The 17771-nt window shown below is 57.4% G+C and overlaps 5 protein-coding genes across 5 annotated transcripts; 2 read left to right on the forward strand and 3 right to left on the reverse strand.

Moving 5' to 3' along the window:
- Positions 1–306: 306 nt before the first annotated feature.
- Positions 307–1236, reverse strand: E0L32_005856 (uncharacterized protein; the record flags this gene model as incomplete). Its single annotated transcript, XM_031140424.1, has 1 exon — positions 307–1236. The coding sequence occupies one exon, from the start codon at positions 1234–1236 to the stop codon at positions 307–309; it is 930 nt and encodes a 309-aa protein (XP_030995364.1).
- Positions 1237–2309: 1073 nt separating this feature from the next.
- E0L32_005857 (uncharacterized protein) lies at positions 2310–2953 on the forward strand (the record flags this gene model as incomplete). Its single annotated transcript, XM_031140425.1, has 3 exons — positions 2310–2363; positions 2454–2596; positions 2677–2953. 3 exons carry the CDS (start codon positions 2310–2312, stop codon positions 2951–2953), a joined length of 474 nt encoding a protein of 157 aa, XP_030995365.1.
- Positions 2954–5309: 2356 nt separating this feature from the next.
- Positions 5310–6066, reverse strand: E0L32_005858 (uncharacterized protein; the record flags this gene model as incomplete). Its single annotated transcript, XM_031140426.1, has 3 exons — positions 5310–5755; positions 5838–5999; positions 6057–6066. The coding sequence occupies 3 exons, from the start codon at positions 6064–6066 to the stop codon at positions 5310–5312; spliced, it is 618 nt and encodes a 205-aa protein (XP_030995366.1).
- Positions 6067–14669: 8603 nt separating this feature from the next.
- On the forward strand, positions 14670–15945 carry E0L32_005859 (uncharacterized protein; the record flags this gene model as incomplete). Its single annotated transcript, XM_031140427.1, has 3 exons — positions 14670–15173; positions 15281–15374; positions 15449–15945. 3 exons carry the CDS (start codon positions 14670–14672, stop codon positions 15943–15945), a joined length of 1095 nt encoding a protein of 364 aa, XP_030995367.1.
- Positions 15946–16251: 306 nt separating this feature from the next.
- Positions 16252–17580, reverse strand: E0L32_005860 (uncharacterized protein; the record flags this gene model as incomplete). The annotated part of the gene is made up of 1 exon (XM_031140428.1): positions 16252–17580. One exon carries the CDS (start codon positions 17578–17580, stop codon positions 16252–16254), a length of 1329 nt encoding a protein of 442 aa, XP_030995368.1.
- Positions 17581–17771: the final 191 nt, after the last annotated feature.

Genomic DNA, 17771 nt, shown 5'->3' on the forward strand with positions numbered 1-17771 from the left:
CTATCATACTGCACCACCGCCACGCCATTGTTTCATGAATTCATCGTCCAGAGACCTCGTGCTCATCCCCCTCCCACCTTCTCTTACCTTTACTATATGATTAAGTTTGATGATATCTATGCAATGTTGGTACCGTTATGCAAATAAGAAGAACAGGAAAAAGGAAAAGAAAAAAACAATCCCATCATTTCCCACCAAGAACGCCGGAGGAACATGGCGTGTCACATCAGTTTTTCAACCTTTGCCACATGCCATGCAAATGCCATGCCCACGAGAAGTCGCAAGAAGCCCCTTTTTATTTTTTCTTCAGTACTTCCTCCGGACAACATGGCCAGCGGCGTTGACGTCGAGGAGCTTACGTGCCCTGAGGCGGGAGACGCCCTCCTCCGTCGAGGTGCCGTTGACAGTCGAGTTGCCGCCAAAGCCGGACGAGGGGGCGGGCTGGTCGGCGGTGACGACGACGGTGGCGGTGATTGTGTTGTAGACGGTCTCGAGCAGGGTCGAGACGCCGCACAGGTCGCCGGTCTGGGTGAAGGTGACGATGTTGGTGATGGGCTTGCCGCTGTGGTTGTAGCACGTGCCGTTGTGGTGGCAGGTGAAGGGGTGGTCGCTCGCGGTGGTGGTCGGGTAGCCGCCGTTGTCGCCGATCGTGGTCGGGGGCGCCTTGGTGGTCATGGTGATGTCCACGGTGGTGCCGGGACCCTCGGGAGGGCAGTCGGTGGTGGTGGCCGGGTTGTTGCTGTTGCTGTTGCCGCCGGTGGGGGAGCTGGTGTCCTGGGGCTTGGTGACTGGCGGCGTCATGGAGGCGCTGTTGGTGTTGGTGTTGTCGCCGCCGCCGGTGTTGGTGACGGTCTGGTAGACGGTGGAGGGCTCGCCGGCCTTGGTATAGGTGTTCGTGACCGTCACGGTGACGATTTTGACGCCGCCGCCGACAGGAGGAGCAGTCTGCGTGACGGTGACGACGGCCGTCTGGGTCTCGGTGACAACGTTGCTGACAGTGACGGTGTGGACGTTGGTGTTGCCGCCGCCGCCGCCGTTGTTGTTGTCGGCAGGCTTGGTGACCGTCTGGATGACGGTAGAGACGGGCGGGTCGTTGGTTGCGGTGCGCGTCTCGGTCACGGTGACGACGCTGTTGGTGGAAGCTCCGCTGGCAGGGCACTCGCAGGTCATGGGGTTGGCGGCGTAGACGGGTGCCAGGGCAAGGCACATGGCCACGATGCTACTCCTCAAAGACATATTGATGGAGGGGATTGGCTGTGCGTGGGTGGGATCAAGTCTAAGTGATGGGATAGAAGGGCCGGCGAGGAGAGAATTTGGAGCTGAGTGAGTGACTGGCCGGTGTGTCGTCAAATGGTCTTGGTGCTGTGATATCGGTCAGACATGTCGTGGGAGGCGCCGCCTCATATAGAGACGATGCCGCCCTGCCCTGGGACAGCATGATGCATTCAAGGAGAGCGTTTCCAAGGGAGCAGAAATGATATATTGAAGAACTCATAGTCTATTGTAGGAAGGGGAGAGTTTCAGGTGGGAGGAGTGCCTGGATTCAGGGCGAAAGAGCTTCAAAGGGTGCATAGGTTCAGTGCCTGGGCGAACAAGATCCCACAGAAAAGCCCCGTCTATGCTGCAGAAGTTGGGTCATCGGCCCAACAGGGGGGAAAGTGAGGGCTGATGGGTTGATGAAGAAGGGATCCGGTAGGGGGGAGGTTGGAATCAATATTCAATAGAGCCAAACACCAAAGGTGGGAAACATAGAATGAAGTAAGGGAGTCGAGGACCAAAAGAGGAACAGGGAGGATGATAGCTCGAGAGGGAGAGAGGGAGGTGAGCAAAGGGATGTTCGTGGGAATTCGATGCCAAGGCCCGGCGCCACACTGTGGCTTTGACGTCGGCTCAGCCGCCTGTCAAGTGCCAGCTGCCAACTGCCACAACCCATGGCACGACCCCACGCCTCAGCCAGCCAATCAAACTGCCTCACGCGCCCGTGTTTGGGCTGGGAAATTAGCTAGGCGGTTCCTGCAGTATGGCGAGCTTGAAACCTCCGTCATCTCCAACCAAGACCAGACACAACCAAGTCCTAGCAAGGGCGACATCGCCTACGACACTCCTTTCCGACTTGACCCAGAGCAAGAACTCTAGTCGCTCTCTCTCCCCGCTCTGCTGTCGCCAGCGCATGGTGTCCCATCGCTAAGTCTCCCCCCGAAGGAGACCTGCCACGCGCCAACCAAGTCATCCCTTACCTGCGTTTCCATCCCGCTGTCGCCATTCCTCAGCGCTTGAGGTTGGTGCGCCTCTAGAACTATTACGCAAGTATGGGCATCTGCTCCTCCTGCCTGGGGAGCAGGCGTAAGGATAGCTATGACGAGGTGAGTGGTGCCCAACGAGGAGCCTCGGGCTCGCACCATCCCCAAGGACTGTCCACGGCGATGCTAAATAGCGGCCTGGCCCTTCAATAGGACGAAGAATCCCGCCTGCTTTTCGACGACCCGAACGGCATTCAATATGGGAGCTTTGGGGAGCAACAGAATGGGCATGATGACCCGATGGAGGTCCAGAGAGAGATTGAGGCTCTGCAGAGAGTGGTAGCCCGTACATCCGAGTAGGCTGCCCCCCTCTTTTCTCCGAGAGTTCGGTGTTGCTGTTGCTACGATACGCAGAGCTGACATGGATGACGTGCAGTAACATGGTCGACATCTTCGAGATTGCGCCGCAGGAGGGTGTGGCACGCATCACGCCGGCTGCATATGCACCGAGTGGCCAGGACGCCCGGCTCGCCCGGTATCAGACCCTTCTCTCCAAGCTCTCGGTGGACGATCTTGCCGCCGACGCGAGAATTGATTGGACATTGCAGGAGGAGGATACGGTCGAGATGCAGCGCAGCGTACCGCCCGTCAAGGCTGAGGTCGGCGAACCACTGGTCGGCAACTTTGCAGATGCAGCAGCGGCGGTTGCATGACGACAAGGTCGACCCAGCCGGCCGGTACTGCCCTGCTGGGATCCCCCGGTCATGAGTTGGCCCATCGATGCCATTTCATAGGCCCAGCCGGCATTGGCGGTCGCGGGGACACCACAGCAGATGCTTGCTCAGACGCAGGCAGTGTGTGAAGGATGGTTTTTTTAGTGTTATATTTTCCTTTCGATACCCACCAGCAACAACCCCGTACCAGCGGATCAAAATACCTGACAAACAAACGGCTCCAAGCCAGCCACAGAGGTCACTCGACAGGCAATTGCATTTTGGTGATTTTGCGGAGGAATTTCCAAGACAGGCCAAAGAGGATTCTCGAGTTCCGTGGCCTACGATTTCCCCCGGTACGAAAACAACCTACCATTTCCTTTGTGAAAACTCGGCCAGGGTTTGACTAGGGGAGTTTTCCAAGCGGCCTCGCAGTAGTCCGAGCGTCTTCGTCAAGCGACGGTGCAGCTGCAGAACCCTCTTTTCGCCCTCGACGCCCACTGAGCGACGGCCACGTGCACGTCGGCGCTGACGGTGCTTCGCGGTGGGGGCTTTTAAAATCATGGCCTGCAGATCTAGCCTTGAAGGTCGGGCTGGTCCGATTTTTGTGGACGCCGGCATGTTAGTCCCAGTGCCTTTCTTTTCCGTCTCCTTGACACTGTCCTGTCTGTTTTGCAGGCCCGAGTTTCATTTTCCTGTCGGCTGAAAGTGGAGGGGTTGTGTGTGTGTGTGTGCGTGCCGTATCCGCCATGGATCATGCTGGGGTTTTCTTCCTTGGGTCTTCTAGACTCGGGCTTCTGCGGGAGTCTGTGCGCCGCGCTTGGCAAGGGTGTTGGGCGAATTGGACACGACCGGTCATCGATTCAATGTCTTCGGCCCTGGTGAGCCAGAGAGCTTTCCTCGCCCATCCAGGACCGTGCCGCCCATTCGTGAGTCTGCTGGAACAGACGATCCTAGGCATTTCCGTGACCAATCAGATCTACAGTCCAGCAATTCTTCAGTGACGCTGCCTTCCATCCTTGTGTGCTCTTCCCCTCGACGGCGCTGGCCTGCTCGCGCGCCGTGGCCCGCAACCCCTGCTGGTTGTGGACCATCCTGCATTACGACACATTGCAAGAATGGATGAAGCCAAGGCCAAAGGGCACTGCACTGCCTACCTACCAGATGAGGCATCTGCGGGAAGCCTGTCCCTTGCCAGGCTCATGTATGTACACCCCACTACGATGAAGCTCCCATCCCACCTTTCACGGCACAAGCCCCTCCTTCTGCCCTTCGAGCTCTGTCGCGATCTGCCGATTTCACGTCATAGTTGGTCAGTTTTCCGTTGCTTCTGTCTCTTCTCTTGCTGCTGTCCAGTGTACGATGAAGCGCGGGCCTTCGCCATGCATGTATCGCAGGAATTCTTGGCCGGAGACGGGGCGACGCTCCGGAATTGTCGTGTGGACAGTGACAGGGGTCTGTAATGCGCCGTCTCTTTTTTTCTCTGTCCGCGGCACTGTGGCATTGCAAAATGCTTCATGGGTTACCACTCCGAAGTTGAGGCCGCAATCGAGCATCTGGACACATCTGGACACCTGTGGTGTTGGTCTAGTGCGGAAGCGCGGCACTATACACGATTGATCTTGTGCGCGTCTACAGAACGCCATATATGTACAAATTACAACAAAGCAGTGCCTGTCGCCGTCCCTGGCTGCCCTCCTGTGGCCTTCAGAACCCCGGAAGGGTGACTGTAAGGTGCAGTAGGTAGGTCGACAGCTGAAGCACACCGCTCTTCCTTGGAAAAATAAGCAGCCCTTGCAGGAAAAAAAAGCCCCCGATCCTCGCTCACTCTTGTCCGACAGCTGGACCTGTCGAGCCATTCTGTTTCGATGCTGGCCTGTCTGTTGTTTTCAACCTTGCTGGTCCATTCTGGAGCTCTTGTTTCTCACGATATTTTTCTGTGTTGTTTCGTCTGCCGGCTCCTGTGTCGCCGCGCCCATCCATCCCATTCCGTCCGCCACGCTGCCGCCGCCACAGTCGAGGGCAAAAGGATCGAACGAAGCCAGTCAAAAGTTAGGAATAACCATTGGGAAAAAGTAACGGCCAGGAACAGCTGACGGGGCGTGCCTCCCCTTCTGCAGCCGCTCCTACGTGTCCGGAAAACACGCAACAGGCCAGCCCTAACGATGCAGCACGCCGGGCGAAAATAGAGAAATGATTTGAAAAATACCCGCCATCTTCAACCTTGCCAGCTCTTCGACTTCCCTCGTTGACATCTATCCCACCGCTTGGGTCAGCATCGCCGCTTCGCATCTCTAAACCCGGTACGATCAGCGCTTCTTACCGGATGCCTAGTCCTGCCTAGTCCTGCCTTTGATCAAGACATGTCGGTCTGCCGCGCTTGGTGGTCCAGCCAGATCTTGTTGATCTGGTGACGCAGGTCCTGCATGTCGCCCTCGGTCTTCTCGATCGTCGCCCTCCGATTTCCCTCCCGCCTCCAACGCTCTAAGTCCTGGGCCATCTTCGTCCAGCGCCGTTCCTTCTTCTCCATCTGTTCGCACAGCTTGCATTTCGAGTTGTTGTACATGGTGTCGTAGACGAGCTTGAGTCCGCATGTCTCTCCGGTCCGGTACTCCTTGGTGCACTGCTGGCGAAAGTTTCCCCATCTCCAGTAGCCGCATCTCCACCGTGTTTGCTCGTAGTAGCACATGTTGTCGTTGGCCTTGTTGCTGAGATACTCCCTGATAGGCGGGACCTTGGTCGGTCTGCTCTGATGTTCCGTGGAAGGTTCCGAGGTGAAGATATTCCGCACTGTACGAAACGCTGCAGACTGTTAGCGCACTGGACATCGAGTGATGCGACGCAAGGGTGGAGTGCTCTCTCAGGGGCCGGATTCGGGACTGACTTACAGTCTTGGCCACCAAAGCTGTTGCCAAAGAGAAGGGAGAGCTGTAGGATTTATCTTTGTCTCTTGTCTTGATATCGTGTATGTGTATTCGCCTAAGTGTGCCAGTGGTGTATGTCGACGAGTACACTGTCTCTCTGAACACCTTGACTTTGCGCTGAGCTATGAAGAACAACAATGATGGACTAGCAGACAGAGTTGGACAACTGGTGGACGGACAGAGAGGCATTCTTATACCTGATGAAGAAAGGAGAGCCCATCTTTTTCCCTTCCTCAACATGGCCCCTTCCACACCCGACACGTCGTGCTTGCCGGCAGAGACAACGCAGAGGAGCACCCCAGTGTGATTCACAGGCGCGCGCGTGTACCTAGGTACACGAGGGCCTCTCCTCCTCTGGCCCTCCGCGTCCGCACTTGTGCCCGAGATCGTCTCTGGCCGGGGGGGATCCATCTACTCCCGTTGTGCCGGGTGCCACCCTGGCAGACGTTGGGCCTTGCCGACAGACGCTAATCCTTGTGGTTTGCCGTCCAACAAGCCCGTTTTCAGACCCAAGTCGGATGGAGCCACGTTGATCGTGGCCGTAGATTTGACCGGCTGCTGGGACATCCCCACCGTTCTACATGTCGAGTCGACGCGGACCGCCCACTGCACAGATTGCCATCGCCAGTGCAACGCAGTCTCCGTACAAGGGAGGGGGGGTGTGGCCGACAGACAGGACCTTGCTTTTTTGGGGGGTTGTTGGAGGTGCGTGCTTCCACTTGTTCCAACCACGCTTTGCTTTATTAGCATGCATTTACCCTGCATGAAGATTTCCCTGTCTCCAACGCGCTTGGATCCGTTAGTCTGCAGCACGTAGCCGAAGTCCTTGCCTTTTCCTGTCCCCCCCCTATGCCTATGTGGCCATCTTGGAGATTAACTCCTCCAGATGGTGCCACGGACGGTTACATAGTACTTTGCTCTTGCTTTTGGGCTCAATAAGAGCTCAAGCCTACGTTTCATCATTATACAGTAGCTGCCGAGTGGCGTATGCTTGACAGCCATCACCTCGGTTTTTTTCTTTCTCTTTTTGCTTCTCCGCAGGTTTCCTCAACCGCTTCCGTTTGCTCTGCTGCTCCAACCAAATCCCCGGACAGAAAAGTCTAACTAGTTGCAACCAACACTTGCGGATACTAGCGGAGTGTTGCACATGAACAAGGGGGTTCCACTTTGTCAGAAACCTCTCTCTGCTACTACAACACAAACTCTAGCCTCCTTGTCATTTTGACTTCTTACGGACCCCGTTGGAGGCATGCAACTCCCTTTGCAGAGAACCGTCCTTGCATGAAAGAAAACGGGGCTATTTAGGTTGATTTGCTTTCGCCACTCGCACTTTTGCCGCCTGCCCTGTCCAGTAAGATGGGGGCCAAGTTCTGATTGGGCTCTTGTATCGCTTCTATCCCTTGCCGGTTGCATCGACAACCTCCGGGCTTCTCCAAATGAAGAGAGCGCAGAATAGCTCGAGCGTGGGCTACCGGGGTGGACTCTAGACAGCTCACCGTGCAGCTAACGAAGGTCACAGTACCCGATAACCAAGTGCTGATGTCGAACGTCCTATGCAGCTCTCCACGACGCCAGGAGGGAGGGTGGGACATCGTCAGCTATGGGCCGGGGGGGAGCTTGAGAGAAAGCACACCGGCTTGGGAGCATTTCCAAGAAGTGGAGATGGGATCCCGCATGCGACTCTGAGGGAGACTTGTTCCTCATTGCGTGCATTAGGCCAGAATCACTGGAAGGTGTTTGCCGTGTGCCAGTCCGCCTCACACCTCTCATGCCTCGCCAGCAGTGAGGTTGGTCTCAACCCGCCTCGTCTCCCAAAAGGCTCATCCCCGATAGGACGATGCACTCAGGGGCAAGATAAGCCTCTCAGATGTGGGAGCCGTATTTGCCGCAACCATCGGCAGGGAACGTTGGAGCGAGAGAGAGAGAGAGAGAGCCCACACACACACACGCGCATACCCCGGGCGGGCCACGACGGACGACGACAAGCTCACCCAAAGGAGCTCTTTTATCGAAGGATGGATGGGGACAGGGCTACCTGGGGGTGCACAAATTGGATCCCTCGGCTAGGCACAGGGACACATATGCCCTCTCTTTTGCCCTTTTCGCGGATCTTCAGGCAATGCGGGTGGTTGGAGGAGATTGACAACGTGGCGGCCGCTGAGTTGCGGACGAGCCCGAGCCCGCATGGCAGAAAGTCCTAGGACCCCTTTTTCTCTTCCAGCCAGAGTGTGGAAGAGGGAGGGGGCCTTGTTAGAAGGGGGACCGAAGCCCCAGCCTTCAGGTGATTCGGAAGTGGTGCAAAGTTTCCGTGAGGTGAGGCATGCAGTGAGCGAGTGGGTGCCAGCATGTGTGTGTGTGTGTGTGTGTGTGTGAGCTGTGCGTGTGCGTGTGCGTTTGTGTGTGTGTGAGTGTGTGTGTGTGTGTCAAGGTACGTCGAGACCATCATCCGCTCGGGTGAACACTGGGGACAGTACCAAGAATCTTGTCTGAAGTATTTTCTGCTAAAGCAGGCAAGCAGGCAAGCAAGGCATATGGGGCCGCTTCACACCCACAGGCGAATGACGAGATGGGTGAGGTGGCGGCCTTCTGGACAGATCCGGACAGTGGCAGGAAAGGGGGCAGAGGAGACGCTGTGTGTTGTTCTTGCTGCGGCATCCTCTACTCTGCTCGCGAGTGTGCAGCCCGGCTTGTTTGAAACCGTGCACGATTCTGGACCATGGAACTTTGTGACATAGGGCCTGGCGGCTGCGGCATGGAAACCGGAGAGGGTCAAGCCCTCGTGTCGATCAGGCACCAAGGCCTTTTGTGACCTGCGAGAAACGCGCGAGGCACGAGCCCGAAAAGTGACGAGCCGTTCCGTTGTCTGGCCAGAAAAAGAAAAGGCACCACCCATCCAGTGGCGCGGGCTTGGGTATGGGAAAAGCAAACGGAGGCAGGTCAAGGATGGGAGCCACCCGCCTCCACAATCATCTCACGCTAGGAGATGTGATCGGGAAGCTCATCATCCCTCGGAGATGGGTGGTGACAGAAGCGTGGGGTGTTGGGGCGCGCCCAGGCCGCAGACACCTTGTTCTGGATGGGACGGAAGTGTGTTCTGACGCAGCATTGCCTCGAGACACACAAGTCCCAGGGAACGGGGAGAAGGGATCAACAGCAACAACAACGGCCACGACGACGAGGGCCTTCCTGATCCGGGATGACATGACGCACTGTTGTTTCTGCCTTACTATCTGTGGCTCACAAGCCGGCCAAAGCGATGGCCTCGATGGTCCAGGGAGCGACCGTCTCACTGTCAATGTATCTCGACACCGGTCATCATCGTCCTCATGGCTAAGTACCACTCCCTAGCCTGTTTTTCAGCCTGCACTGATCAGATCCTTGTTCGTCTAGGTTATGTTGATCTAGACCCGGGAAGGAGGGGGGGAGGGTATGCGTTGTCCTGTGGGTTCCAACGCCATGCTTCTCGGTTGAGAGTGTCTATATGTTTAATTGTCCAGGGGGGCAAGGGAGCGAGGTCTGGAATACAGTCGGCAACAGAGGCGCGGATTGCGGCTAGCAGGTCACTGTGACCTGTACGAGCAGGACTGGCATGGCATGGCACACGCTTGTCATTGAGGGTGCGTGTGGGCATGCGGATGGCCGACGATTACAGGGCGGTAAACAAGGCCGTTTTGAGAGGCCTGGCGGTGTTGTGATCGGGTGTCTATCTGAGCGGATGGCTTCTCCAATGTTGGACCAGACACCCCTGCAACGCATGTACGACATCGGGCCAAACGCGCGATGGGGCCAGAATAACGAGCCAAAACATCAGCCACAGGGCCCTCCCAAAGAAAGGAAAAAACGGGCCGTTCCGTTTGCGTCACGATCCATCAAGATGCTGACCTCTCTGGCATGGTCTGGCCTGGTCTGATTCGACCCGGGCGATCTGACCTCTCCAACCACACCAATCGACCGCTTTCAACCCGAGCAAAGACACGCTCCCGCAGAACAGATTTGTCCCCGTTGCCAGCACTAATTACGTACTGTCGACCAGTAAGGATCATTAATTGATCCTAATATTGCTCCGGCCATCGAACGTTGTCGCCGCCGTCCATTGGCCGAGCAGCTCATGTTAACGTTCTGGATAAAGAAAGCAGGTCGAAGCACAGCATGCTGCTCAGTCGATCTGCATGTAGCCACGGCTTCCATGTTGGCGCCATGTCGTCGGTTCACATTCAGAGCCCGGAGTGCATGATGGCCACATCCGTATTGCGTTGTCATCGAAGCCAATGCGGGGAGTACTTGTCCAAAGTTAAAGTCTAATGAAGATCCTATAGGCGGGTAAAGGCGTTTCCACAAGCAGTCGCTCCTAGGGTATGGCAATTCAACCCTCTACTGCTTTGCAAAAAGCTCCTGCCACCCAGAGGATAGGCAAAACGCATCCAAAACACAACAAACTGCTCGTTTCCAGCTGTCAATTGAACCAAAGTCGGGCGGTGCACAGGGAGAAGGCCGACTTGTACGGAAGACGGGGGGGACTAGACTCTATACTGCCTCCGTTTAAAGCATGCAATAGAGTGCAAATAGCCCTGCAACTCCACAAGCTAGGACGGAAGCCAAATGAGGCATGGTGGGATTCCTCTCGGTTCGGCCCATGAGGCCAGTGTTTTGAGAGCAGCCTCACAGGATGACACTCTGCCAACTCATTGGTTGGGCACCATGTGGGAGGGTGGGTAGCATCGAAGGGGGCGAAGAGGGAGGGGGGGCGGCAACCCGGCCGCGGCCAGCGCCCTTCCCTCCCCCGGCCGCCTTCCCGGCCGAGGGACTATACCGCTTTCAACGCGGCTTGGGCCATGTGAGAATACTAGGTAGCGAGGGAGAGGGGGGAAGCACAGGAAAACAAGTATCCGGGATGTCCGGGGTGGCATAGTATGGCTAGTATGGGGGCGACAACAGCTAATGCTCGTAGTCAGCAAAAAACAACAACAACAGTAAACAACCCTCAACGCAGCGAGAGAGCGGTGAGGACATTCGATGAAACTAAGCAAGAAAGCACCACGGCTCGTAGTGGCTTTTCATGGCTTAGGAGGCCCTCCCTCCCCCAAAAAGTCGCCGTGCAAAAGCTCCGAACTTCTGGCTGTCGTGCTACTGCAAACGCTCACACCAGACCCATCAAGGCTGCGGCTGATTTTCCCTCGCGATGCACGATAACCTGCATGATACATGGCATTAGAACGCCTGGCAGCCACTCTCGAGTGGCAGAGAGTCCCGCTCTACGGTTGCCGTTGGCTTGTATGCGGCGCCCGTGGCCCACTGTTTAGTCTTCCGCCTCTCGCTCATGCGGACACTATGACAACATGTGAAGCTGTAAAAGGTTTGCTCTCCCCTTTCATCATGCACCGCCGTTTAGCTTCAATGTCGAATTGACGGCGATGTGCGCGATCCGACGTCGGCGTGGGGAAGACTGGAGTTGCACAGCTTTCCCCCCATGCATGTGATGGAATTGTGAGGCATGCCATATACACATACACCCAAGGGAAACTGTGATGTTCGACAGCTCAGCATCGATGCACTCACATCAACAGCACCATCCGTCATCATCTACACCGTGTTCAAAGTCTCCACCCGGGTAGTCGCATGTAAGAGCTAAGCCGGGGGCCACTGGTCTAGGGGAGACCGGAAGGTGTACCTAGGCCGCGATATCCCATCCATGCCTCCCTAGGAAGACGGGCTCAGTCTCGTCGTCGACACTCGTGCAGATCGAGGCCGGTGTAGACGCACCTCTAATGAACGACCTGCGGCTCTCCCCGAATCGGGATCGTTTGTCGAGCTTACAGCTCAGCAACCGGCATGCTGGCTGACCAGTCCTTGCCTAAATCGCCAAGAAATCCACACACCGGTGAGCAACTTCTCCCAAGGGACGTCTCATCCGGTCTGTTCATCATGGTGGTGGAGGTGGGGTTTGACGGTACATACCTAGGCAGCCTGGAGTCCATGTCCGTCGGATATGGGAACGTTGAGCGCGCAAGCACTTTCTATTTTCGAAGGTATCTCGTCCCGGTCCTGAGAGATCGCTGTGGATACCGCAGACAAAGATAGGTACTCCGTACTTGGTATGATAGACAGAGACTTTGAAAGGGGGTCTTACCCTTGCAAGTGACAAGGCCCATTGGACAGGCCATCCGTGCGTGTTCCACGTCAGAGGTGTGGTGGCCTTTCCCCACGTCGTGGTCAATAAGGCTGCCGATGCTGCATCCCTTGTTGTCCCCCTTCCTGCTACGGAGTACTCCTACCACGAAGGAAAGATCTCGTCATCGGGATCTCCCTATGTTCGGGGTAGCACTGCTTGGCAGTGGGTGGGTTCCTTTCGGGCAAGATTTACCCGATTCTGCTGCTTGATGGTCAATGGCAGAACATCAGAGGTCCTGGCCATTCCCAACCCTGCCGACCACCAGATGGCCGGCCTCTCTCCCTCTCCCTCTCCCTCTCTCTCAGAGCCTGTCTTAGGGCGAGACGCTGCTACAGATGGATTCAGGCACATGATGAGTGAGCAGGCAAGCAGACAGCAAGGGGACCACCAGGAACTGGCTCGAAGGGGACTAGGCTCGGAGCCGTAGAAGCCCACCTGACCTGATCTTTGACGTTGGCAGAAGCCCAAGCTGGCCACGCTCACCCTGCCTGCTGGGGGGACCCTTGCTTGATAATGGCCAGGAATATCCTCTCCACAATGGACGCTTATGCGCGTGATTAGACGAGATGGGGAAAGCGGCTAAACAAAGTCCACCCGTCACCTCTTTGGAAAGAAAGCGGGTACCGGGTGCAGGATCTGAAAGGACTCTGGTAGGACTGGTAGGAATAACACTAGATGTGTCCATTGCTCCAGTCGTAAATCCGGGAGATAACTTTGGGTTTGCGTGGGAAGAGACTGGAGGGTTCAGACCAGTCTGTCTGAGGGTAGGCCGTGAGAGAAAAGGCTGTCACAGCGGAGTGGAGGGCTGAGCAAACACCCCACGCATGTTTTGGTGCCGTTTCGGGGCGTCTAAATAGGCGCTGGGGACCTCAACACTGCTCGTGTTAGCGCCGGATGAACGCTAAGTCACGATAAGAACAGAACCCCACAGCGGATGGCGATAAGGACTTTGTGCTGGCTGGCACTCTGAATTTTGGTACAGTTGATGTCCTGCTACGACTAGAGCATTACACCAAGGTTGATTAATTGTAGTACCTATGTAATAAGTAGACACGGACCAGGAACATTGGGGAGAGAAGGCGCCTCAAGAAGCAATCCATGGATCAATGTGAGGACTGGGGAGTCTGGGGCCTCGCCGCTATCGAGGCTCCTGTAGGTCGCTTCCTCGAGTCCTCGGTGCCGAGTGTTTGCGGGGGATGTCTGCTGCCCGCGCATCACTCCAAAATCCCCACGTCAACTACCTACCCACCCTACCTTAGGTACTTTGGTACCTAGTTATTGATGGGACGGGCGCTCTGGACGGAGGCCCGTCAACGATCAATTCATGTTTTCCCATTCCGACGACGCCAGGCTGCAGCGAGTCAATCACTGTTTTAAATACCAAGAGGCACGTGTAGTTGATTCCCACGTTCTACAAGTAAGGTAGGTCAAGCACGTCCAGGCACGAGTAATTCCTTCCCTTCGAGTCTCCTGGGAAGAAGGGCAGGCATGACGCAACTCGTGTCTCAGGAGTCAGGCAACACACCCCGAAACGGGCAGCCGCCCCACTCTCGGGAAGGCACGCGCTGACGACTGACACAGGCAGGAGCGAATAAACACAGGCTCCCATTTCTTGATTGAACATGGAAATGACTCTGGAAAGACTGTAAAAACATGGCTTCGACGAGGAAACAGGCTCTCTAAGCATTGATTTCAACCATCCAATCTCCGATTTCTGCATTGTGCGTTGCTGGCTTCAGACACGGGGGAATCGCATCTCCTCTGCGATTGATAATAACGACATCTGACGACCTCGGAACTCCGCCCATTGGACCCCTCCCGGAGGACCTGCCCTGGCCTCGCATCATCTACGGCTCCCAAGTTCTCTCGCCGTAACCGCGCGCTTTCCCCTACGGCTGAAGCCCGGTTCTCCATCTTCAGATCAAAGCTTCTGCCGTTCTCTCCGGCTCCCGAATTGAGCGCCCATTGTTTCAGCCTCGCTCACCGCCGACGCCAACCTACCAGGCAGGCTGCTGTTGAAACAGGGATTCTCTGGTCGCAAGGCCACGAACGAGGACATTCATTCTGCTTTCATCCAAGTTCAAATGCTGAGGCCACCCTGATCCGGGCCCATACCCCCGCCTCCCATAACCACCCTCTGTCCTCTTTCTACCCACGAACCCTTGTGACGCCGGTGTGCCTTTTGGCGCCGGCCTCTCGGTCGCCTGGCAAGGATATTCACATCGAACGCATCAAGCTAGGGTCAAGCAGATCCTGTGTTGCTACGCACTGCGGCTACCGCGCCCCTCCTCCGTTGACGCGAGGTTACCACGGCTGCCCACCTCTTCTCTTGAAGTGGCCTGGTAAGGAAGGACCTTGCTGCCTGCCTCCTCGCTGTTTTTGTGCGGCCTGGCATCCGGCCGCCAAGATACCGGCCCGCCAGTCTATTCTAGGTACCGCCTGAAGCAGGTTCTTTTCTCGTGCTGGACCGCTCCGGTACCTCTGGCAACACAAGGACGCAAGCGCGTGCGTGTACCGGCCTGCACGAAGACGAAAGCAAACACGAGCCGGCGCCACCAGACACGCACCTGGTGCACAGATCAGCAAGCCGTCTAAGGCTCAGCGTGACCTGGCTGACCGCGATATGGCCTCAAGGCCTCGGTGCACACCTGTCTGCCCTTCTCCGTCCCCTGCACAATCAGGGAACGAGACCACCCTCGCTGTGCCGCCGGCTACCGCGGGATCAAGTCACATCTCGTCCCCTGTCCTGGTCGCTTCTCCCAGCCACCTGTCCCCGCCGGCACCTTTTCCTGTCACCGAAGGTCAATGTGATATCATTCCACAAGAAAGTGCACTTTTGGCGACTTCAATGGCCGCTGGTGCCCAACCAAGCCGGAGTGTTGTCGTATCATCGTCGATAGATCAATCTTCCACGACCAGCCCTGTCCGCAGCAGGGATGAAAGCCATGGCCCTGATAGCTCACCACGCTCGTCGGATCACACTGCTTCCCTGACGCTGCAGTCCGCCCTGTCAAATCATGGCGCCCTTCTGACGTGTCATCCTTCCTCTCTCGATGAGATGCCGAACGAGGTACTCTTTCACATTCTCGGCTATCTCGAAGTCCCCGATCTGCTGGCCACATCGAGGGTTAGTACATCCTTCTCCTGCTATTCCTGCGAATTTGTGAAGGGAGGGACCTTTTCCGCCTTGTTAGACTCGTTCCGGGATGTCATGCCGCCTGTTCGTGCTTGCAGATGCAACAGCAACACAACCATGAGACCCGATATCTCTTCCTGCGTGCTTGTCTGATTTCTCGAGCCGAACACGTCACAAGTGGCGAAGGACAAAGTGAGTCTATCAAGGAAGATGTACTGACAATCTCTGCGCTCAGACGTCCCATCACCTTCGCGACATCTCTGTAGCCCCCATTCTCCATGCCCTGCGTCTCCGGCACGCTCGCGCCATCCTCCCACCTCTGCTGACGAACCCTACCCGCCCTTCTCTTGCTGATCTGATCGCTCGCCACATCTTCCTCACTAAGAACACCGTCGTCTCCCGCAAACTCGGCCGGTCGCTAACTGCCATCCGTCTCTCTCGTCGCCTAGCAGCCCGGCCATCTCCGGAATCGTTGGTCGAGAGGTGTGTGCTGCCCAAGGAGTGCGCCCCGGGCATCGGCCATGTGAGCCCGGCCTTGGTGGCCAAGAAGAGGGCGATTGAGAAAGAGAGAGTCAAGGACTCGCTCCGAAGGTGGGTTGGAGGTGTGTGGAAAGGCGAGGTAAGGGAGAGGAGCGAAGGGGTCAAGAGATGGGAGGAACGAGTCGGCGTTGGTAGAGTATGGCGCTTGAGACGGTTCTGGGAGAGGATCGGGCGTGGTGAAGTGACCGCTCCTCAGAACACCGGAGCTGCTGCTGCTGCGTGATCTCTGCTGTCTGTTGATTTGTTCCGTGATTTTGGTGCTGCATTTCGGAGTTCTGGGAACGAATCTGCTATCGTCAAATTTTCTTGAGCTGGGGTCCTTCTAACCGGCGTTTTCATATTGTGATACCTATCAATTGCTTGATACGAGACATGCCATGATAGATAGAATCGGCGGCAACTTGTAAGCCGCTTGTGAATATTATTTTGAACTCCTGGATGATGTCCCGCCTGTGATGAACTCGTTCGAGTCCACCTTCCGCTATTGTACAAGATATACTGTATATACCACCCTGGATCTGGCGTTATATTAGGCCCTGAACCTGAAGCCAGCCCAATCGTCCTCGTCCTCGTCCTCATCTTCGTCATCATCTTCGTCGTTATCCGCTGCTTTTGCGCCCGTCGACGACCCTTTGGCCTGGCTATTCTCCGGCACGGCGCCCAGGTTCTCCTTGCCGGCAGCCATCATGGCCCCAGGTTTCGCATCAGCGGTATCTCCCACTGTGGGCCCTATTGCTGCTGCTGCCGGCGGCGGCACAGACGCCGTCGAGCCGCGCCGCAGGGCTTCCCTGCGCTCCTTGAGGCGGCGGACGCGGGCCTCGAGCTCCTCCATCTCGTCGAACTCGTCCTCGAGAGCACGCGCCGCCTCCTCGCGCTCGTCGGCGATCTGCGCGGCGTCGGCGCGGGCCTGCTGGCGGGCGCGGTCTTCTTCTTCTGCCTTGGCGGCGACCTCGGCGGCCGACATGGGCGCCGCGGATATGACGACGGCGGCATCGTGGCTGCCGTTGGTGGTAGTTGTCGTCGTCGTCGTGGTAGCTGGAGCGTTGACGACCTCGGCTTCGAAGGCGGCCCATTCTGCCTCGTCGAGCTCAGCTTGGGATTGCGCGGCCGCGGCGGTGGTGGTCGAAGCGGCGGGTTTGGAGGCGGCGGAGGCGCCGGCAACGGGTTCCTGCGGTATCAGGGGCGAGCGGCCGACGGGCATGATGCGCGGCGTCGACACGGCCGACTGCTGGCTGCCGCCGTCGCGGGCGGTGTTGGGCGTCGCAGGCCGTGAGGGGATCTGGACCTCGACGCCGTGGGCCGGCGTGCCCGAGACGCGGCGCGTCAGGGGCGGCGTCTGGGTCGTGGCCGTGGACGAGGTGGTCTTGGGGGTGCTGGCGTCGATGTCGCTGAGCCCTTCTTTCCTGCTCCTTACGCTGCCGGGGCCCGTTGCCGTCGTCGCTTCGTCGGGGCTCGGGTCGCGGTCTGGCCGACTCCTCTTCTTGGGCACGGCGCTGCCGTCGTCAATGTCCATGTCCGAAGGGCCGGCGGCGGAAGCAGAGACGCCGTTCCCTTGGTCGCGGCCGCCGTCCTCGTTACTGTCATCTTCGGCATCCCGGTCGTCCTGTTTCCTCTTGTGTGATGTCTGCTGTTGCTGCTGCTGGGGTCCTCCGGAGTCAGCAGCGCGGGCGGCGGACACGGCACGGGCTCGCTGGCGGTGAGCGGGGCTACGCAGGTGGCCGTCCCAGAGGGACTCGGCCTTGATGGCCTCGCGGCAGAGGGTGCATAGCAGGCGGCCCGAGTCGGTGTAGGAGGCGTGCGGGTGCTCTATGCGGCGGGCGGCGCGCTGCTGGCGGAGGAGGGCGCGGGCGTCTGACATGGCGGCGTTGGCTCGAATGGCGGGGCGCAAGAAGAGACGAAGCAGTCTTGCCACGCACGCTGGCAGGAAACGGGCGGCGTGCGAGGCCTTATCGGGTCATGGGGTAGGATTGTAGTGCGGTTTTGTGTCAATTGGTTTCCCGGAATTCCGTACACTTCGAGGTTTGCTGATTGCTCCCCGATCTGGACAGC

The sequence above is a fragment of the Thyridium curvatum genome (genome assembly GCF_004353045.1).
Source record: "Thyridium curvatum strain D216 chromosome Unknown NODE_32_length_403697_cov_78.906415, whole genome shotgun sequence".
In the NCBI taxonomy this organism is placed as follows: Eukaryota; Fungi; Ascomycota; class Sordariomycetes; order Thyridiales; family Thyridiaceae; genus Thyridium; species Thyridium curvatum.